Here is a 22557-nt window from a genome sequence, read left to right as displayed (position 1 = left end):
AAATTAATTAATAAAAAAAAAAAAAGATTTCACTTTAAAAAAAAAAAAAAAGTCTTTGCAGAAAGTCTGGCCATAGACTTGGGGTAAAAATTAAGTTCTCCCTGAGAGATTTAAAGGTAAATAGAGAAAAGGCTGAAAGATTTGACCGATCTAACAGGAATATGTGTAATGCCACAAATTTCATATTTTTTGAAACGTTCACCAGGAAATGAGCAGGGTTGCTACAGCATCATTTTTTTAATTGTTTTCCAGGAGTGTGTTGATGAGAAATGTCACCACCTCCATTTTTACCCACAGTATATCTACAATAAATAAGAGGAGGCAGAGAGAGACAGAGGGAAAAAATGAATAGATTCTTCCCATCCCTGTGCACCAACTGCTACCCTGATTACCCATCATCAGTCCTAACTCCTGCATCACCCCAGGTGCCAGTCAACAAGGCCTATGTCATTTGCTTTGCCATCATCGCATTGTCCACTCACTTGCTCTGCCCTTCTGTCCATTTCACTGAGCTGGAGCTCCCAGCAGCAACTCTAGAAGAGAAGAAGAGGTGGGGAATGGGGACTGGAGCATGCGTGGCTCTAGCAAGCCCCCCAGATCCCACAGTCCAATGAGAAGCCACTAAATACACAGAGATGTAAAGCCAGCTGTCTAGTCAAGAGTGCTGAACTGAGTCCTCGATCCCACTGGGGCTGATGGGGTGGGGGTGTGGAAGGCAGCACAGGGAGGCTGGAAAGAGCCTTTGCTTTGGAATCAGATCTGGACATGGAATCCCAGCTCTACCACATAGTATGATGTGAATTTGGGAAGTTACTTAATTCTCTGAGCTTGACTGACTTATTTGGAAAACAGGATAACAGTACCTAGGCATCATAATGCCATCAGGAAGATTAGATGAGGTGACCTAGACGAGAACCTGATACACCACAGGTGCTTCATGACTGTCACATCCTACTGCCCACCAACTCAGATTCGAAACCAAAAGTGAGTTCTTTTACTGTTTAAAGTAAGTCCCACCTGCTTTATTTTTTCACTTCCAGGTGCAAAGCATTGCCCCTACCTATGTTTGATTGCTATGTTCTCCCTATTCTGGTTGTGTATCAAGTGTGATAAAAGTCTGTTCAGGCAACCAGGTGTGAACACGTCTGACTTTGGATGGTCCAAATCATCTTCACTCAAATAGGAGTTTGGATCCTGGACTTTGTAAACTCAAAGCATTTCTTGATAAGATAATGTAATGATTAACCTCTGTGATATCACTAGCAAAACACAAACATTAAACAAGTTTGAATGGACACAAGTTTGAAGAACTCTAAAACATTCAATAAGGAAAGGCCATATTAAATTTTCCCAGTATTCTCAACCCCCTTGTTCTAGACGAGAACATCCCCTATTTATATTCCTAAAAATTTAATACTGAACAACACTGACCAACTGGGAGAGGGAGGAAAGCATCTTAATTCTACAGAGAGCCATGCCTATTCTTCTAAAACTGTACTCTCTTCATACGGTATAAGGACCTTTAAAATGGTTCAAACAAGTGTAAGTTACTGTTTAAGGGAAATGGAGTAGAGAAGACCTTACCCCTTTAATGTGGCTCCTAAGTTCATCTGATTCCAGGTCATGCATTCAAGTTGGGAGGTCATTTGGTATAAATTGTCACTGTTAGAAAAACATCCAGAGTTAGAAATGCATAATACAAAAGACATATATATATGCAACTGTTTCTCCAAAAAGCAATAGACTTTTAACTTTTCTTTACAATGAAAGCCTCCACATTTTCCAGAATGACAGAATACACAAGTCTGAAATGATTTTCATTTCATCCCACTGATCTCTGCACGTCATTCACTTCACACACAGCAGAAAGGATGTGAGAATAATTTGGAAGCCTTTAAAAAACCTTAGTAGAGGGGCTTCCCTGGTGGCGCAGTGGTTGAGAATCTGCCTGCTAATGCAGGGGACACGGGTTCGAGCCCTGGTCTGGGAAGATCCCACATGCCACGGAGCAGCTGGGCCCGTGAGCCACAACTACTGAGCCTGCGCGTCTGGAGCCTGTGCCCCGCAACGGGAGGGGCCGCGATAGTGAAAGGCCCGCGCACCGCGATGAAGAGCGGTCCCCGCACCGCGATGAAGAGTGGCCCCCACTTGCCGTAACCAGAGAAAGCCCTCACACGAACCGAAGACCCAACACAGCCAAAAATAAATAAGTAAAAATAAATAAATAAAGTAGCTATAAAATTAAAAAAAAAAAAAAAAAAGAGGGAGGCAGAGGGAATTTAAAAAAAAAAAAAAAAAAAAAAACCTTAGTAGAGCAAACACTGAAGTTTCTAGAGAGGTACTAAACCTCTGAAGGGAAGAGGCTAAAGGGAGTGAAACTTTGAAAGGCAACACAGGCTGGATAGCTCAACATTAAAGTTAAAAGCCTGGAGCTGAAAGTAAAAAGACAGCAGATTAATTATTCGTGAAAAGGCCATTAAGTTGTTTTAATCAAAAGGATAAGTATCATGTGGATTATGAGGGCCTGAAAAGTCAAAGAGTGATGGGTGATGGATGGTCTAATACTCAAGGATGTGACAAGCAAAAGAAAGAGGATGATAAACTCTAGATACAACTGAAGGAATCATTCTCTATAAATTTTATAGTCACGGAGTTTTTTTTTTAAAGCCCCCAACTCAGTTCTATATTATATGAGGGAAAACAATGGCTGATCATTTACATTAAGACCCCAAAGGAAAAATATCCCACCATATAAACCAACCAAAAGTTTTTCTCTCCCTTTTTTTTTGCACATACAACTCTTAAAAACATCATTATTACATATGTTTTAAAACACATCTCTAAATGCATTATAGAAGAGCTATCACATCTATTTCCTGGAATAACACTCTTGTCAAAGTATCCTGCATGCACGACTCATGAACATCTTTATTATATGCTTTTATGTTTATTAATTTATTAATTTTATATTTATCTCCTTCCTAAAAAACTAGCACATTACTCAATTACCAGAAATCCCCTAAGTAACCAAGCTCAACTAGGAATAAATGTAGTTCTGAACTGAAATGGTTAATTATGAAATTTGAGACCCAAGAGATTAATGGTTTGTCTGGGAACGCTTGGTCTAAACACATTACAGAAGAACATTTCCACTCCACCGTCACGGCAGAAGGGAAAGAAGGTAAGAAGCTTTCAGTATGTAATGTATGATACCAGATTGCAAATTCTGGACAATATCCACCTTGTCACGGCATTCCTTTGGACTGCTTCATCCATCGGGCAGAGGTAACACCAAAGTTTAATTAAGAGAAGGTTCTGTAAGGCCAGCCAAACTGAGGACTTGTGGAGGGGTGAGGGAAATTACAGTATTTATCCCTTGGAATAAATGAACACCATGCTCTCTCTCAGCATAGCTTGATAAATCATGGTGGAGTCCATCTGCCTCTCATATAATCACTGAAAATTATTTGGAACTCCTTAGTGGTGGGTACACAGGATAAGGAGGAAATCAGATTCCAGGAGGGAATTTTACGTATGAAATGTGAAGTGACTTCAAACTCGAAGTACGTGTAGTTTCATTAGTCAGTGCATATCTGGACCCCATCATTCATCCCCGTGTCTGACTGGCTATTATGCTACTACAATATCCTACATATCAATGAAAAAAAAATGATTAGTCTCTCCTGCAGCTTCCCTGTTCTCAGCAGCGGCCGGTGCTGGTCTGTGCCACTACGTTTCGCAATTCCACGAATTCTTGCTGTAAGGCCAGTGTAATTAATTCCTGAAGAACCCCAATTTTTATTAGAAGTGCCCGCCTGCTGCATTTAACATGGGAGAGTTTCTTGAACTTTCTTTGGGCTGACAGTTCATTAATAAGCGGCCTCCTCCACAATCTCTACTGGTTTTTGTTCTCCTGCACCTTTTCATCAGGCAATCCATTTATTAATCTTGCCATTAATCTCAGCCAACAGGCATTGTATTCCCCAGGCAGCTCTCTATTTTTGTCACTGATTTTAAAAAATTGTTCACCAACTAAAATCACTCAGCCCCAGTTGACAATTTTCCTAGGTCCTATTGGGATGTGGGATCTTTCTGAAATTATTTCCTCCTTGCATAAGACTAAGAACACTAATTTTCAAGAGGTCTGAGAAGCAAGATGAGTGACAGAAGTTTACACACATGGGTCAATGAGTCCCAAATATCTAACTTTATGATTTAGGAATTTTCTCACAGACTTAAAGAATAGTCTAGCAGATTCCTAAAGAGAAAATAATTTTAAGGACATTTTCTTGGCCCCCAGAAAGCAAACCTTCTAAAATACAGAACCTATGTCTTATATATGTATCTTCCTAGTGGGTGCTTGATAAATACTCTCTACCACACTGCCCAATACGGAAGCCACTAGTCAGACATGGCTATTGAGCACTTGAAATATGGAGAGTACCACAGGTTGAAATAAGATTTGGGCTTTTGAGGTTAAATAGAATATTTTAAAAATTAATTTCCTGTTTCTTATTTTTTTTAATGTGGTTACTAGAAAATTTCAAATTACATAGATGACTTGCATTATGTTTCTATTGGACAGTGCTACTCGGTAAATTTTAAGACCTTGAGCATATCAGTTCAGCTCTCTGCACCTCAGTTTTCTCATCTGTTAAATGGGAATATTAATCTCAATCAGTCTAACTTTACTGGGATGTTGTGAAGCTCTAATACTGGCTCTTTCAAGACTATACAGATAATATATTTTAACTTTTTCTAATCCATCAAATTTTGTATAGTACATTCACGCATCACCAATACTCCTCACAACAACTCTGTGAGGCAGGTGTAATTATGATTCCCATTTATCAGAGGAGGATGGGGGCTCAAGGAAGTGTCTAGTGCTGACTTGCCTGATGCCCCCACCTCTACCCTGCCAGGCCCCTTTAAAGGCTTCCTGGCATTATTTGACCTCTGAGTCTTGTCCTCTCACTACCATTTAAATGATAGTAAAAATAATATAGTAATACAAACAGGAGTCTGGAGGTGAAAGAGAACATACTCAAGGGAGCATCATGACCTACTCTGTCTCCAAGATGTGGTGTCCAACCACATCCTCTTCACCTGATTAAGAATAGTGTGCCAAGATCCCAGTAGGACCCTCACTTCGATTTCAGTGGTCCTGATAGCTCAGCTTGCAAATCCTCATAAGGGGAGAGAAGGTGGAAAGGGCCAATGGGGAAGGACTTTCAGAAAATCCCCAAGCAAAAACCAAAAAAGAAAAACAAACAAACAACAACAACCAGCAAATAGGTTTCCTGAGGCTGGCCATAGGATCAGAGCACAACTTTAACCACATCCTGCCTTCTGTTGGCTGCGGCTCCTCAGCGGCTCAGTCAGTCAGCTTGCCTGGCACCACCTTTCAGCTGGATGACAATGACAGTAATGACAATAGCTGCTGCTGGGAGAGGACAAAATGTGAATTTGAACTAAAAATACTGGTCCCAAGCATGCTCAAGCGCTGATCTCTTTGGGCAGTTGGTCAACACCCAGCTCTCATCATGAAAACCCACGAAAAGAGGCAGCACCAGTAAAGGAAAATATGACCCCTGGAAAATAAAGCATCTAATTACTAAATAACCACTGTAGGTGTCGACCACCTCATTCCCAGAGGAGATCAGATAAGCGGGTGGTTTGGCTCACAGTGACCACAGTGGTCATGCAGGCATTTCAGCTCCCCATCTAACTCTGTCTGTTTGGAAGTGAACTCTGAAATTGCTGGCTGCCAAAATATATTCCAAAAGTCATGGTGTCTTTTATATTTTTAAGTAGATCTTTAAACAGAAAAAGTCACTGGTTTCCTATGTAAGAAATGTTTGAAGCTGGAAGCAAGGGAGAGAGGAAAGAAACTTCTACAACTGGGATTAATGCAAGTTGGAGTAAAATAAAAGGAAGTCAGTCCTAGCAAAAAGGGGAACTTAAAAGGAAATCAGTAGTAGATCATATAGAGTTTGCTTTGGCCTGGACTGCAGTATTACTGAGTTCTTGACCTCTGCACAAAAAGAAAGGAAGAGAAAAGCTCTCGGCTATCATCTGGACCAGAACTCCCCCACTCTTCAAATGCATGTGTAATTCAAGTATATTTTCATCTTTAAGTGTGTTTAAGTATATTCAGCAGAACAAAGTAGAAAAGTCCTTATTACCACTGGAATGGAACTGTCGAACCTGATTAAGACTGGAGTTACCTCTGCCAGATGGTTGCTGGCTGACAAACCAGTATCTTGGTAGAAGAAAAGTACTTCCCGAGATCAAGGAAAAGAAATTCCCAATAAGAAAAAGGCACATGTAACTGGTATCTGTGAACAGAATTCATGATGTTTCCAGAGTTTGCTGTAATAGCTCTGCCCCACGCCTCTACCTGATGACCAACGCTCATGCACAGAGGCTGCAGCCAAACTTCCACGCAGACTTTTTCCTGCGTTCTTCCCTCCAAGGCGCCACGGAGGCTGCCTGTTCAGAAATTTCTGCTCAGCAGGCCATGGTGAATAATCATTTTACAGTCAATCTCTTGGTATTGTAATTTCTCTCTAGCTCACCAGTTAACCAAAGAAAAACCCACTAGGGATTCAACTTCTATTAATAAACACTTGGTCAGCACAAATGTTGCAGGAATAATTGAAACTAGATTTTTCCCGCTCCCTGGAGACAAGTCCAATTCAAGCCTTTCTTTGGCTTTGATAACACTGCCCACCACCCTGGAAACCATTTCAGACTTTCTGCCTTCATGCCTACCAATATGGGAAACAAATATCAGTACTGTCTTAAACGAAACTTGTACACCATGTAAAGTGTTTGTAGATGACACGTAAGAAGAGGCATTATTAATTATGATTTTATTTCTTCGGTGACAGATGTCCTCTGATTTAATTCTACATTGAAGGCTAGCCTAAATGGTAGATCATGTACTTCCCACTGACCGGATTCCCCAGAAGCTCTATGGCTGCTAAGGAAGCTTCTCTCACATGACAGTCTACCAGTAACAGGCTCCACTGTCAACTTCATCATTGGATTGAATTGTCAACATTCAATTAAAAATATTCAAATTAGCAATTACTGCTTCTAAATTGGAATAGTTTTACCTGCTAGGGGGCCAAAGGAAACATGCATTCTCATTTAAATTGGTAGCACAGTTGCTAAAAATGAATATGTAAACCTAATAAGAGTGCAAAAAGAAAAGGAAAGTAGAATGGCTAAAAAAAAAGTGTGCGTGGGAATATTTTTCAAACACAGGGCACAGAACTCCTTTTCAAGGTAGCTGTGAGAATCAACCTGTGAAATGGGCATGGTCAGGGATTGTGGGCTCCAAGGAGCTCAGCAAGCTGAGGGAGAGAGGGGGACTTGTGGAAGAGGATTCAAGAGAAGTGAGCAGGGAAGGCCCAGCTAGCTGCCTGTTCTAGGTCAAAATCAGGGGAAAACTGTGCTTGGTGTGGTTGGACTTCACTACTTTTTCCCCTCAGGGTAGCACGGGGTCCCCTCTGCCCTGGGAACTTACCTCTGAGCAAGCACAGACCAGGGTGGCCCTGGAAGCTGTCGCTCCCCCTGGGTCTGGATGGAAGGGAGAAAGGTCTCTGCCATTTCTGCCTGTTTCTTTAGGAGCCTGGACTGAACTTCAGTAGTTCACGCCCAGTGAGCGGTAAAGGGAAAGCTGGAGGAGTCTGGAGCTTGAAAGACAGCTGCTTTGTGAGTTAAGACTTCAGGAGACAGCTCACGTTGGCTCCTACAATACTCACCAATGAAAATACTGCCTCTGATCCACTGAGCGATTTCAATTGAAAACTATGGGTAAAACTAATGGATAACGGGGTTTCTTTCACAAATGTGAGGAATAAAGACCTTCCTCTAGCAAGACCTAAGGCAGATGCCACGTTTGGAAAGAAATGGCACTTAACCATCAGGAGAGGCAGCGGGGTGCAGAGGGTGGGAAGATGGGTTCTGGAGCCTCACACTTGCCCTGTCCCTTACTGTGTCACACTGGGCAAATTCCCCTCCAAGGGCTTCAGTTTCCTCCTCTGTAAAATGGGGGTGATAACCTATTGCCTACCTCAAAGAGTTTCAGATTAAATGCAAATAAGTCAATACTTGTGAAGTGCTCAGAATGGTTTCTGGAAGTAGTAAGTTTATATAAGCATTTGCTCTTATTATTTATTAGCAAAGGTGCTGGCACAGACTGTATAAGGGGAATATTCCAGGTGGAGGACACCAAGTGGCTTGGAATCCCTCAGCGATTCAGAGCACACATGAGCTTTGAAGGCAGAGAGACTAAATCAAATCCTGGTTCTGATTCTCACTCGCTGTGCAACTTGAGCAAGTTACCTGGAGTCTCTGAACCTATCTCCTCTGCAGTAGAGTGCGGATTACCGTACCAACCTCGTAGGTAGTCAGAAGAACTAAATGAGTAAACTGAGTGCAGCACGCAGTGCAGTGCCCAGCAGCACACAATATGCAGTAAAGCCTAGTGATTACGTAATCAGGGCTATTACCGCTGGGCTCCAGAAGGGCTGAAATCTGTTCCAGAATCCTTAGTGACCTTTAGACAAGATTCTACCCACTCTCAATACGGTGGGGAGAGAGTATGGAGAAAACTGTCTCCTAACACTTCCCATAAGTTGATTAGGGTGTCACTTTCTATTCACTACTGATCACATCTGTGTATAGCTGTAACTCCTCAGATCTGTAACCTGAAAGAGAAGAGAGAATCACTTCACAGTTCTCTCAGAATAGGGAGAGAATTTTGAGAATTTCCTCAAAGCAAATTCACATTGTGCAGTGCTTATTTAATGTCAGTGTATGTACCATTACCTTTAGGTCATGTGGGAAGGGAGACTAAATCCAAGAATGGGGAGACAGAAGCTTTGGAAGGGCAGGGCAAAGAAGCTGGGCAGGCTGCCTTAGGGGGTCAAGTGCAACAAGTCAAACAAAATACAAGCAAGTCTTTCCCAGGAGGTCCCAATTTTAGACAGAAAAGGGAACAGAGCCAGGGATCAGAAGAACCACTGAATATCCAAAATCTAAAAGTTTAGCCATTAAGTGATTAAAGTTTAGTCGTACTTCCTATGCTTTTTCAAACACTGTGTTCACAAAAGCATTTAAATATCCTTCAAACATTTTTAGGAGTAGGAAAGGAGGAAATGACATAACCGTAATGATAGTAACATTGATGCACAGATCCAATTTTAAAACATCCCTACAAATGTCCATCCATCATTACTGCAGGGGAAGTACCTGATCTTTGAAAAGTGATTAGAAATGCTGTCAATTTAGAGTGGATGGAGCTTCAAAGACTCAGTCAGCACAAACTTCAAGGAAGCAAACTTTTCCTACGGGGTCACAAATTCTTTTTCAGGAGATATTACTTAGAGATTTTTCTGTAACAAGAGAAAATGGTATTTTTATGACATTCATATAAAAATGAGCAAAGAAGTTCCAATTATGTAGAAAGAAGAAAGGGATAAGCAAATATCTCTGAAAGATGAACCTGACAAAACTGCTTTATACAGTGGCCAGTTAGAAGATGGATTAGAAAATGTGAAATTTTTATGTATAAAATGCAATCCAAGTGACTTTTCCTGCTTCCATAGCAACCATTAATTCAGCCCTAAGTCAAAATCCACCACAGGGACTCAGTTTGGAGAACTGCTGTTAAGACAGAAGTTGTGATCACTTTATCCCCTACTCGTTTCTAGGCTGTTCAGTCCCTTCGTAGGGACCCACAGGGTGGATCTAGGCTTGTAGAGGGGAGAGTAAGAAATGTGTGTAACTGTGTCACTACTGAACCAGACTCCAAAGTCTCCCACTCCCCAACCTCCAAGGAGGTATCCGAACCCATCTAAATAGCACCCATTCCAGCATCAAGGTCTTCCTCTCTGCTTGGGGTGAGGCATCAACCAGGAGCCAAGGAAGAATGACTGGGTCAAGGTCATCCCACTGGGAGCCATTCCAACTGTACCCCCAGTGGCTAGAATAAGAGCAATGCTGCTCTGGCAATGGGCAGGAGCAGCTCCTTAAAAAGGATGGCAATGACCCCACCATCTCAGTTTTGCTTGGAGAGGGGGTTCATAACAGACATTTCAGATCCTGTACCCATTCCAGTGAGTTGACCCACCAAGGGAAGGTGCAAAGATGGCTGCTCGGGACAGATCACTGGGTCTGAGGTGCCAAAGAACAGAACTGGGTTCTAACTAGAGAGGGAGAAAAGGAGGGTAAGAAGCTGTGACCATTCAATACCTCTATCTGGGCAAAATGCATGCCTTTCCCCCCCCACCCCTCTCTAAAATTAAAAAAAAAAAAGGCGGGGGGAGTAGGGAGGAAAAAAAGTTATCTTGAATCCAAGATCAGATTAGATATGCCGGATTTCCCGATCAAAAGGAAAGGTTTCCAAAATCTGTGTACCGTAGGCATACAGAAGTAGACGGGCTCGACCCTGTCCCTCCCCGGGATGGGAGAATCAGACCAGTCCTAGGCTCGGTTTCATAAACACGTCGGAACATTGGCATGAGCCGCCTGCGGGCTCAAGAGCGAACACTCCTTCCCCTCCTCCACCTGTGGGACTGGAGGTCCCCCAGGCGCGGCCATTCCTTCCACCAATCTCCCAGGGCAGGCGCCTTTCCTTCCTTTATTACCTCACTACCTCCTTCCCTTGACGTCAGCCCCAGGTCTTCCAACAGAGGGGAGGGAGGATGGAGATGAGTCTGGGGCAGTCGGTATCAGGATCCCCGCAGCACCGGGTGGGGGGTAGGGATGGAATATGAGGTAATGCGCGCCCAATCCCCGGCATCCAAGGCCGCGATCTGCCACTTCCCTCCCTCCGCCCCACTTTCCCGCCCAGCTCCGGCCGGTATAGTTACTAGGCAACCCTATCGGTGACGCGGGATGCCGGCCAAGTTCACCCAAAGTTGAAGAGTAAATTTGGGGGAGAGAAGGTGGAGGGTGGAGCAAGAGCCTAGAGAAGGCACGAGGAGCTGGAAAAGAGTCTGCAAGGAAAAGAAGCTGGTCTTCGGCCTCAAGGGAACAGGAAGAAGGGCGGGCGCGGGCTGGAGCGGTCTCCCAGCAGGCAGCGCTGCCGCCCGACCACAGTCCCGCACACAGTCCGGGGTAGCTGGGCGCTGGGGACGACGTCCACAGAGTGATGCCGCAGCCCGAGACTCTGGGGGACAGGAGTGGGGAGAAGGTTGTGGCCCGAGTGTACGGGCCCTCGAATTCGTCCCAGAGAAGGCTGGCGGGTGTGGCCAGTGCGCGAGGAGGGGCTTGAGGAGTGAGAAGAACCGAGTGGGAGTGGACCCCGTGTTTAATCTTTGATCCCGAGGAAGCTGAAGTCCTCCCAGCAAAGAGCCCTTTTAAAAAAAACTCCTCAAAGCGCCGCTCTTCCTTCTTCATCTCCGAACAGTAATCGCCCTCATTTATATTCAAAGTAAGAACACTGGGGGGACTTCCCTGGCGGTCCAGTGATTAAGACTCCGTGCTGCCACTGCAGGGGGCGCGGGTTCGAGCCCTAGTCGCGGAGCTAAGATCGCGCATACCGCGCGGCGCGGCCAAAACCAAAAACCAACGTACACACACAAAGTAAGAACACCGGGAGACGGGGAAAGCTACTTCTTTCAAATGGGAGCCAGGAGAGAGGCTTTCATTTGCTTTATGGAGACGAGTGGGCTAAAGGCGTACTTTGCCTCCAGGACCCTGCACGGCCGCATCCGGGCTGCCCCGCGTCGGACGTTCCCGTGCTCGCTGGCTCGAGCGCCCCCTCCGAGGTCGCGTGGACCCAGATGTGGTGCCGAGCGCCTTCCTACCTGCTGTAGGGCGTCCTCAGCAGCAGGGCCTGGCTGCCTGTGCAACTGTCGGTGGGCGTGTGGCAGCCGTAGACTGGGGGCGGCACGGAGTACTGCTGTTCACCTGCAGAGAGCCAGGAGAGCGGGGTGAGAGCACACCAAGGGCTGGGGGTGCGAGGCTGCGGGCAAGGGCTGGGGCAGAGCGTCCTGAGCTGGGCTCCCAGGCTGCGCTGGGGACACTGGGGCCTGGATGCCGGGGCCGTGCAGAGAGACGGCCTACAGGTCACAGCGAGCTAAGCCTCTCACGTCACATTCCCTTAGCAGTCACGGCACAGAGCACCGAAAAGGCCCTCTGGACATTCGCAGTCTCGGCTGAGCGGAGTTAACATACTTGGGGTGGGGGGAAACAATCTTTTCTTTTGAGTGAGATTAGGCTAATTATTTCTAAAATTCTTTTAGCTATCCTCTCCTCCCTTCCCCAATTTGCTGTGGGCTGGAAATTCCTGGGGAGGGAGGGGTAGCATGGAAGAAGGGGAGAAAGACCCCACATCATTCCCTCCGCTTACCAAGCGAGCCCTGCTGGCCCATGGGGTCCTCGTGCTTGAAGGAGTGATTGGGGAACTGAGCCGCGTGGTGCGAGGGCGTGTGACCGTAGCTGGGCGTCCCGTCGAAGGTGACCGTGCTGTATCCTGCGGGCGCGGCCGAGAGAGAAACAGCGTCGGCGGAGAGTCAGGGACCGTGTGTCTGAACCAGCATCCGGGCGAGGAGCGCCTAGCCCCGCATTCGGATCCCGCTCCCTCAGCCCCCAGGGCTTGCGGCGGGAAGCCGGGCCCAATGTGACCTCGCGACAGGCTCCCCGTCCTTTCCCGAGTAAAGCCCAGGCCTCCCCACCATTTCCCAATTTATTTACGCCCTTGTCTTTCACGGCGTCCGCCGGTTCTGCACACCTCGCAAGTATGAAAGCCGCCAACCGCTCGGCGGAGAAAGTTGTTCTCCCCCCAGAACAGGGCAGCGCGGGCGACCGAAATGAATCTGCTCGCCTGACCCGGCGCTGACTCGCAGCCGTAAATCAGAGGCCCGCGCACCAACTTTCATTAATTACTCGGGGCCAGTTAAACGGCATGGGCTTTAAATGGGGAGGGTAATTACAGAGTAATGTTATCTGTCTGAGGCTGCGCGACCCGACACCATTGACACCCAAGGCCCTCGGGAAAGCTGGTGAGGGGGAAAAAGAAGGGGCCTTTCAAGTTGGGCCCATGGGCCTCGACCCTGCGCCCTCCTCCTTCCTACCTCGGACCCACCTCGCGCCCAGCGGGTCGGACTGTGACCACCACTGCCGGGGCGGACTTCCTCGCGCACCAGTCTGGGAAGCCTGTTTTTTCAGAGTGTGCCTGAGACTGTACCTCCCTTTCCCTCCATGGTATGCACTGGTCCTCTGCCTCAGTTTCCCTGCCGAGAAACCGAAGGCAATACCGCCCGTATTCTTCCCCAGCTCTCCGAAAGTGAGGGAAGAAAAAAAAAAAAAACGTGTTGGTTGAAAAACGTAGTCTCCTTCTGTGACTATTGTCACTAAATTACTTTAAACATTTACCGCACTAGCTTCTGCAAAACTGCAGCTGCCTCTGGGGAAAAAGCATCCTCCAGCTAAGATAAAGATCAGTTCTGATCCCTGAACCCAACGGTGGGGTCCCTTCCGATGCGCAGGCTCCGTAGTCTCTGGCCTGAGGTCCTGACCAAGTGACGAATCAGATTGGTCCAGACGCTCACATCGGCTCCCTGCAGGGCCACTGGGCCGGACCCAGTCCCCCCCACCCTCGGCCCCGCCTCTGGGCACTGAGCTGAGTCTCCAAACCCCGCTCAATTCTTGGGAGTGGGATGAGTCAAATGAACCCCATTCCCCCACTCTTGCCCCAGACATGGTCAAGGCTCTACAAGTGTCCAGTGAAGACTTAGATTGAACAGTGAAAGGTGGCCATTACCCACATCTTTCAAATACACATCCCCAGAACAAAAACAAAAACCGACCTTCTACAGTCCACTTCGGGGAATGTGGTGTGTCAGTGTGGGAGGGAGGGTTTGAACAGGTCTTCATTACCGGATTGTACAGGGCAGTCCAAGTCTCACGCACCAATTGGCGCCACAGGTTGACAACTTAAGAAGCCACCAGCTTTTATAATTTACATGACCCCAGAGGCCTCCATTTCTGGCCTGCTAAGTGGGTAAAGATAACCCCCGCCCCGTTAGCTGTCAGGAGTGGGTGAGCACGCTTGGGCTTCCAGGCACTTCATTTTGGGAGCGGAGGCCAGACTATGTTTAAGGCCTACCAGTCCGCTGACAAACGAAATTTGGCTCCAAGCACCCAGTTTTGCAGAGGGAAGGCCAAATTTTCAAAGACCATTTTTTAAATAAAGAGGAGAAACAGAAGCAATAAAGAAGTTGTCTCTAGACGAACCCTTCTCCATTCTTGAGCCGATGAGAAGGCAGTGGCCCGGGCACCGTGCTGTCCTCCTCGGAGGCGGGCTCCGCAACCTTCGGTGCACGGCTAGGGCCACGGGTTGCGGGCTGCAGCTCCTGCGCCGGCCGCGTCGCCTCCGCGCCCCGCGAGGCTCCCAAGGACCCGTCCCAGACCGGACACCGGACCGCTGGGCAGAGGTTGGCCTCCAACCCCCTCTCGCAGTCCCCCTCCCCGGAGAGGGGATGGGCATCGGTGAAAGGGCCCTCAGAGAGGAGGGAGGGCTCTTTAAATTAGAAACTTATCGGATGCGGAACTGATCAGAGCGTGCTGTCCCGGGGCCGAGCGCTGAGCCAGGCGCGGAGAGCGCTGGGGCGGAGGCCGGGGGGAGGGACAGCTGCCGGCAGAAAGGGGCAGCATGTTCAAAGGCTCCTTGTACAGGCCTTAGAGGGAGAGGCTCGAGGGGCCAAGGTAGCGCCTTTCCCACGATTAGTCTCGGCCGGAGAAGGGAGTGCAACCTTGACCGCGGGGAGAAGGGAGACACGCTGTGCGCCTCTCTCCCCCGCCTGCCGCAGCGGAGGAGCCCGGGAACCGCTTGGCCGAGCCAGGCCCCGCGGGAGCTGAGGGATGGAGTGGACAACAGGCTCTGTCAGGAAGGTGGTCCCAAGGCTGAAAATCATGACTCCGCAGCTTCGGCAGCATACGGGGAAATTTGTCCCGCAACGAAATACCCTCTCCAATGCGACCCGAGGGGGGCGCCCTTGGCCCTAGGGCTGAGCTGGTGTCCCCACGTGACACTAGGGTGGCCCGGTGATAACAAGGCCTCCTGTAGGTAAAGGGTTCTGCGTGCCAGCGGGGCTGGGGGAATCGCGCACACTGTCAAGCAGTCTTTGTCTTCCCTTCCCAAACCCCGCACTTAGTCTAGGGCTATCGAAGTCCTCGCCCTTCTTCTGCCCCGGCAAATTCCCTACCTCTCACACAGACTACAGTGGGTTGGGTGCCCATCCAGCAGGGAAGAGAAAATCCATCTCAACAGCGGGGCCAAGATCCCTGGGAAAGGAGGTAGAAATAACCTAGAATGGTCTGGGTTTGAGTCCAAGTTCTGCCACAGAGAGATCTCCTGCACACATTATCTCTTAGAGCCTAGATTTCCTCATCCAAAAATAAGGGGCTCCTCCAGTGTCAGGCTGTGAGCTTCCTGCAAAGGTTGAGGCACTTTAATTGTCTTAACATTCAATCCCCAGTGCCTGGCACAGAGTAGGTGCTCAATAAATGTTTCCTGAATTAATATTTAGAAGCAAGATTAGAATACCAGCTATAATATTTAAGCAATTGGAAAAAAACGAGGTGTGATACCTTGGGGTGGGGGGAGGTACAAGAGTGCCAGCAATTGTCCCCACCCCTGGGCCATTGCTAGGTTGCCCTGCCTGGGGACAGGGATCCAGAAGCTTCATTCCTCTCCGCCTCGGCCTGCTGATGGCCATTCCCACACTTTGGGGAAGGAATTGATGCCCTTGCTTTCCCCTGGTTAAGCCTCCTGCCAAGACTCTACATTGCTGGGAGAGCTGCAGGAAGCCCAGAAATCGAGAGAATAAATCTGAAATCTCAGGGCCCCAGGGCCCACTCTGGTTGCCAATGACAGGGCTGAGGCACAAGTGGCTTCTGACATCCGACCCCAGCTCCCAGCTGCTGACTGAGTCCCAAGGACTGGTTAAGTGTGATCCCTTTACGTTTTGATTACAAGAGAAAACCTAAGCCCAAAGAAGACAGGAACCGGCTTACAGGCTGTGGCCTGGATCTGGGGCCGCCTCTCTACTGGGCTATTTCCCAGGATGGGGAGGGGGGATTCCTTTACCTGCTAGTTGGTCTCCAGCTCCCAAGCCCTTTTTCTCTTTAACATCCTGGGCCTTTCCTCTAGAAAGGAATTGGGATTTTTCCTTTAAGCATAGTGCCCACTGGCTAGGAAGCCCACAGTCTCACTCCTGAGGCTGAGTTGATGAAATTCTGGGCACCAGACCACCCTGTAGAAGGATGGACCCAGGGATCCAACCAAAGCCGCAGAGTCCAGGTTCCAAAACCCCGACAGAACCTAGATGGTTTCAAATAAATGATAATGGTAGTATTTTGCACAGGGGGTACTTAGATCAAATAGCTTCTCAGGTGTCTTCAAATAGCACACATCCACACAGAGACTCACTCACGTCACACACCTGCCTGCCAGTCTTGCCGTTTCTGGTCCAACCAAGTTTACGTGGCTGCTGCCTTCTGTGTTTAGAACCCCTTGGGTGCGGGGGGGGGGGTCGGACTTCTGCTTGTGTGGCATAGAACTTCAAACCTGAGCCAAACACCAGGTTGCCCATCTTGGCTCTCCTCTTACAGATGGGGAAACTGAGACCTGGAGATTTGCCAGAGGTAACACCAGCCTGCTAATTAGAGGTGGTATGATCAGAGGAAAAGAATCTGTAATAGTCAGTGAGCTGTTCCAATACTCGAGTTTGAAACACTAATTTCCTTTAGGAAAGACCTAGAGTGGAGGGACCCCATGGGTGGGCTTGAGGTTCTTCCACAGAACATGGATCCCAGGTTCCCCGAACGAAGAGAGGAGGAGGGCGGTTTCGGTTTCGCCAGGGCTTCTAGTGGGCCAGGTGTTCCGGGCTGGGCTAAGATAGGAACAGCCTGGAAATACGGTTTTACAACGTGCGTGCGAAGGCGGGAAGAACAGGGCCCTTCTGAGCCTTGGGAGCCGCAGCACCTCCTGCATACAGTACACACTCTACTCCTCCTAGCCACGCATTCTAGAAACATCCCAGTCCCTAGGCCCGAGGGAATTTTTGCTCTAGGAATAGCATCCACCCCTTTTTTTAAAGCATTTCCTAAAATATCGAATCAACTCGAATTGGTTTAGGTTCACAACAGCGCAGAAGTCTAATTAGAATAAACTTAGAAATCAAAATACAAAGGTTCGGCGTGATTGGTTCCGCACTGGTCCCTGAGAAAAAGAAGTGAGAGGGTGCCGGCGCGGGATGAGAAAACCACCAGCTGTGTCCCTCGATGTACAATGACTGAAAACGGAAAATAAACCTGTCCTTGTTCTAACCTCCAAGTCTTGCAAAAATCTTTCTCCAGCTAAGCCCCGTGTTCAACGACGAGGAGGCGCCAGAGACGGGCTGGAAGTAAGGCCGACGCTCGGGCCTCATTCCACCGCCTGTGGTAGGACCCGGTCCCGCAGAGATTGGAATCAGATAAACGGGGTTCTCTTCCAGCCCTGGAGCCCGCGTGGCCGCCACCTGAGCTGGAACCCAGGAGAGATCCACTTATGCACTACCACGCTCTGGAGCCATAGGCGAACACGGACACGGGTCCAGGAAAGCCACTATTGTCTCTAGCTCATTCATTTACTCATTCTACTGCTCCAAGGTGCTTACTGTGCCTCCCTTAGGTCTAGAGTGGCTCCTGGACATTTTGGCGTGGCGGAGGCAGCAAAGGCTGCTCACCCTGCGCTGGTCCCACTCTGAATCCAGGGTCTAAAAAGTCCAGTGCCTGGCGACAGTTTGGTGGTGCCTTGAGCGACAAAACCTCTTCCCGAGGCAGAGCCAGGCATTGCACCGGTTCCCGCTTCCCACTCCCACGGGGAATAGTCTTAGAATCTCCCGAGGTCCGAGGGGCCCCAGATGACCTCCCGGCTCATGCGAAGAGTCCGGTTCCCCGCTCTGGAGGATGTCAGGGGGCCATGCCCTGGACTCCCTCTCCTTGCCCTCCTCTCCCCCAGCTGCTGCTTCCTCTACCCTCACAGTCCTTGGGGAGGCAGCCGAGTAAGAGCTGTGGTCAGGTAAGGGGTAGGACAGGGGAGTGCCCGCGCGCAGCCACAGCCCAGTCGCCACCGCCCCGCGTGTAGGGGGCGCTCCCCAGTCTGCTTACCCTGGTTGCGAATAGCGGGCTGGCTCTCGAGGCAGCTAGGCAGGTAGGGCGCGTTGGGGAACATCCTGGCCTGGCCGGACGACGCCTGGCTGGGCGGAGGAGGACCGAAGGGTCCGTAGCGACAGGCTCCAGCCGTACCGGTGAACTGGCCCGAGAAGTGGACGGTGAAGGCGCTCAAGCACTGCTCCTCGTGCGGCTCCGCGCCACCCCAGCTCGGCTCCTGTTTGATGAAGGAGTGAGGCGGCGGCGGCGGGGGTGGTGGCGGCGGAGCAGGCGGCGGCGCAGGACCGCCCAAGGAACCATAAGCCGAGGCGCCCGGGGGCGCAAAGTCCAGCACCGGCGCCCACTGCGCCGCGCCGCTCACGGGCAGGGCGCAACCGCCGCCGCCACCCAGCGAGGGTACCGCCGGCAGCAGCGCGTTCAGGTCCCGCACGTCGGAGCCCATTTGCTGTGGCTCAGCCCCGGACGCTCCGCGGCCCCACCGGCTTTGCAGACGCTCGGCGCTCGATTCCGCCGCGCCTAACTTGGCCCAGATGCCTTCCGGGTCCCGGATCCCCGGCTGCTCGGTCTGCTGAAGGCACCCAGGCCCGGAGCGGAGCGTGTGCGAAGACGCTGGCTCCGGGGCACACGTGGATGCCGGCTCTTGCGGCAGGGGTAAGTCCAGGATCGCGGCGAGGAGGCGGCGGGGCCCCGGCTCCTGGGTTGCAGTCCCGGCTATGGGTGGGTGGGTGGGTGAATGAGTGGGAGGGAGGGCGGGAAGGGGGGAGCGGATAGGCGGTCGAGTTTCGGAGAGCCCCCGGGTGTGGGCGCTGCCTTGAACTCCTTACCCCAGCTGCCTGGCTACCCCCAGCTTCCCAAAGTTCAAATAAGAGGGGCCGGCGGCGGGGGAGGAGGAGGAGTCAGCAGTCTCGGCGGCTCCATTCACACCGCAGCCCTAGCAGATTAGGCAGAGCGCGCGACTCCTTGGGGGCGTCCTGGCAGTGGGGGTGGGAGGCGGGCCCGAGGGAGCGTCCCTCTCGGAGACACCCTCCTCTCCTACCCGCCACGCGCTCTCCGCAGGCCTGTGGGACACAATCCTCCCCCCACCTCCCCTTCTCGGCCTTCGCGAGTGTGGGCGCCTTGGGGTACTGGCGAGCCTCTCCAGGTGAGCACTGAATGTCCCCTCTGCATCCCTGTGTGATGGGGGTAGGGAAGGGGTTGTTAATCAGGGAGGGCGGGTTGGAGGGAGGGGCAGGGGGCTCCACGAGGGCGGGAACTTCAGGATAACGCAGAGAACTTTACCGGACTTCAAAGAGGCGGCGGCTCTTCCTTCTAGAGCCGTCAGACTGGACTGGTGGTCATAATCTTGGGGTCACTGGAGAGCGGGGTGGCTTTTTGTGGATTCCAGAGGCCAGACTCAGGCGAACGTGGGTCACCTGGAGGTTGCATCATTTGTGATAAACGGGGCGTATATCCACCGTCTGGTAGTTGGCGACGTGGTGAGGTTTGCGCCCAGAGAAGGGCGGTTGCCGCCTACCTAAAAACGGTGTCAGCGGCACTTAATCTCCCTTTCTAGTGAGGAGTACCCAACTCTTCTACGGGGAAACCGGGAAAACAAAACGGCGGCTAGTTTGGGAGGGAAAAAAACCCTTAGGGAAATGCCCAGATTCCGGTCGGAGAATCCAGGCGCCGAGTTTGGAGGTTAGGGGGTGGGGAAGGTTTAGACACGAAGTCCTTGGGGCGAGGTTGGCTCTTGGAGCCGCTCCTGCTGAGCTCTGCCTCCGCTCACTCCAGTCGGGAGTACCATTCTGCATGCGTAGTGACTGATCAGGAGGCGAAAGCCAGGGTACGCGGACGGAAGAGAGCCTCCAGCGACCCAAGGTCCAAGGCAGGGTTCTTACTGTTCAGAGCTCCCAGCGCCTGGCATAGCCAAATCAGATTCCTCCCTCCACCTAATCATTCTTTGGGAGCCCCGCGCCCCAGAGCAGGTGCTTGAGGTTTTGTTTTGTTTTCTTTCTTTTGGTTCTTCCAAAAGAGTCGGCTTCTATCGGGAAACAGACCCTAGGCTAGAAGCGCCGGGAACCTTAATGGGAGTGCGCTTCAGGGGCGCGTGGAAACGCCCAGGAGGCAGCGGCGACGGCGCAGCCTGGGACTGCCAGGAGCGCCGGGCGGGAAGCGGCCTGTTGCCGCCTGGCCTCTGACACGAGGGTGGCCGGGGATGGGGCCCGAAGCTTTTCAGCGAAGCCCATGTGAAGCAACAATCAAGGTAGTTGCAGTTTTATAAAGAAGCCGGGAGTTTTAAAGCCTTGATTTACTCATAATTTCTTACGCGTTGGTTTTAGTTAATTTCCACTAAGTAAACGGTAGCCAGGAGTTCTCGCTGCGGACCCGAAGCGTGTGCCAGCTCAAGATCTACACGCTAAGCGCAGTTCCCTCCTGTTGGGGTCGCTTGTCTTGGAGGCGCAGGAAACCGTGAGGGCAAAGGTCAAGAACAGGCGCTACCCGTTTGATCGCCGGACCGCTTTCGCGGTGGTGGACACTTCTCTGCGCTACTTTGGTGCCTGACTTTGCGAAGTCTTCACTCAGAAACTTTTTCTTTCTTTTTAAAAAAAGAAGTGAAAAGGCTCTCGAGGCCAGCTTCTCCCCTACACTCCCTGTGGGCCGCCCACTCCTCGCCCGCATGTCCCATCTCTAAACCTGCGTGGTACTCCAGGGCTGGGCAGAGGACAGGCGCTTTTCGTATTTTGGGTGGAGAAAGGCCTCGCGAGATAAAACTTCTCAGGCCAAGTTGTCCCTAGGACGCCCCAGACCACTGTCTCACACCCTTCACTTTTATTTCTACTTAGAAGTCGTTTTTCTTAACTAGGACTCACTCAAGCGCTACGAGGAAAGGCGAGCCGAAAGCCCGGGATTTCCACTTCTAAGTGAAAAACGTTGAGATTGTTTCTTTTTTTATCCTTCTTTGCAATTTGGGGGGGGGGGGTATTTGGAGGAAGGTGGCTTGATTGTGAGCTTTTGCGGTTTTGAATCCCAGATAGAGGAAGGGCGCTTAACTCTCTGAGTTAAAAAAAAAATTTTTTTTTTTGGTTTTTTTTGCCTGTGGGTGGGGTGAGAGGAAAGGAGGGGGCTAGCAAATTTAGAACTCCTCTTTCGCCCGCCATTTGTTGCCTGAGACCTCTTGAGGGAGGGAAGAGCAGTGGTGAGATCCCCATTTCAACCCTGGGGTACCCCCTCTCCCAGACCTTGTAGTCCAAAGCGGTGGGAGGAGTTCCCTGCAACCCTCAGGGCAGAGAAGTAAGTGCTGCGCGTCCGAAGCCGCAGCCAGAGGGCCTCACCCGAGGCGAGGTCTTTGAACGCCCCTAGCCCGTGCCCACGCCCGGGAGCCCAGGCGCCCCAGGGCCAACCCTGGGAAACCCGCACACTGCTGCGCTCACGGGGTGCCCTACGCTCCCCACTTGTCCCTCCACTAGGTGACGTTCTCCGCGGGAGCTCTGCAGTTACCCAGGCGGACGCGCCCGCTCTGCTGGCCTCAGCGCCCTGAGCTGGGCAGAGGGGGAGACAGTCTGGCCGGGAAGAAGGTCCAACCTCCGCCCGCCCCAGCAGGTAGAGCGCGCTCTGCTGCACCTCCTGTGGCTCGAGACAGGCCCAAGGTCCCAGGGATCTGAGGGCTGCGGAGAACTGGCCTCTCCTTTCTCTCAATCACCTTCCCACCCCCGATAGCACTGAGACCTGTGGAAGAGGATGTGGTCTGAATCGCCGATTGGCAGAGCTGGAAATTAAACTCCTCGTTCTACAGAAAAGGAAACTGAGGCCCAGGCAGAGGGAGGAAAGGCAGATGTGGAGTGCAGTGGTTAAGAGCAAGAGATTGGTGGCCAGAGAAAGGAATCTCAGCTCCACCAGGTAACCAGCAGCTGTGCAACCATAGACGAGAGTTCCGCAGCCGCTGTGAGTCTCAGTTTCCTTATTGGTCACATGGAATAATGGGATATTAGTACCCACCTCAAGGGGTCCTGAGGATTCGACGGAAGAGAGTGTTGGCCTATGCCCTCAATAAACGTTACAATTTTTGTTACTATTGTTCAAGGACACGTAACAAATTAATGGCAAAACCGAGCTGAAACCCTGGTCTCTCTCTGGGCTTAACCCACCACTCCTCTGCTTCTGTAGAGCTAATGGAATGGAGAGTAAAGGAAAGAAGGAGGAGGAGAGACGCTAAAAACCCATGTGGCTTTGTATCACTGGTAAAGTTCATCCTGGCCTGGAAGGGGCTTAATTATTGCAAGCTTTAAAAATGGATGCTGAGTGGGAGGGGGCAGTGAGGTCCTCTACCCCCCCGCCCCCCACTTTGACCGCGGCGCCGTCAACTGCATCTGACCAAGAGCCCAGCCCGGCCCTGCAGCCGCG

General features: G+C 50.5%; 1 protein-coding gene and 1 long non-coding RNA gene across 7 annotated transcripts in view; one reads left to right on the top strand and one right to left on the bottom strand.

The window, feature by feature from the left end:
- Nucleotides 1-1580: 1580 nt before the first annotated feature.
- On the bottom strand, nt 1581-18988 carry LOC130708874 (Wilms tumor protein-like; the record flags this gene model as incomplete). The annotated part of the gene is made up of 4 exons (XM_057553247.1): nt 1581-1662; nt 11826-11928; nt 12371-12493; nt 18175-18988. Coding segments are annotated over 4 exons (1122 nt in total), but the record flags the coding sequence as incomplete, so codon positions are not given.
- A 63-nt stretch (nt 18989-19051) lies between these two features.
- The window catches only part of LOC103002928 (uncharacterized), a 49255-nt gene continuing 45749 nt past the window's right edge, over nt 19052-22557 (top strand). For 3 of the 6 annotated variants that reach the window (XR_009009319.1, XR_009009316.1, XR_009009317.1), the window contains exons 1-2: nt 19052-19318; nt 21020-21086. This is a non-coding gene — a long non-coding RNA (uncharacterized LOC103002928). The remainder of the gene's footprint in view (nt 19319-21019; nt 21087-22557) is intronic. The other 3 variants (XR_009009318.1, XR_009009320.1, XR_450902.2) reach the window with 3 other exon arrangements.

The sequence above is a fragment of the Balaenoptera acutorostrata genome, chromosome 9, assembly GCF_949987535.1.
Source record: "Balaenoptera acutorostrata chromosome 9, mBalAcu1.1, whole genome shotgun sequence".
NCBI lineage: Eukaryota > Metazoa > Chordata > Mammalia > Artiodactyla > Balaenopteridae > Balaenoptera > Balaenoptera acutorostrata.
The sequence above is the reverse complement of the archived record's forward strand: the minus strand, read 5'-3'. Positions and strand labels throughout refer to the sequence as shown.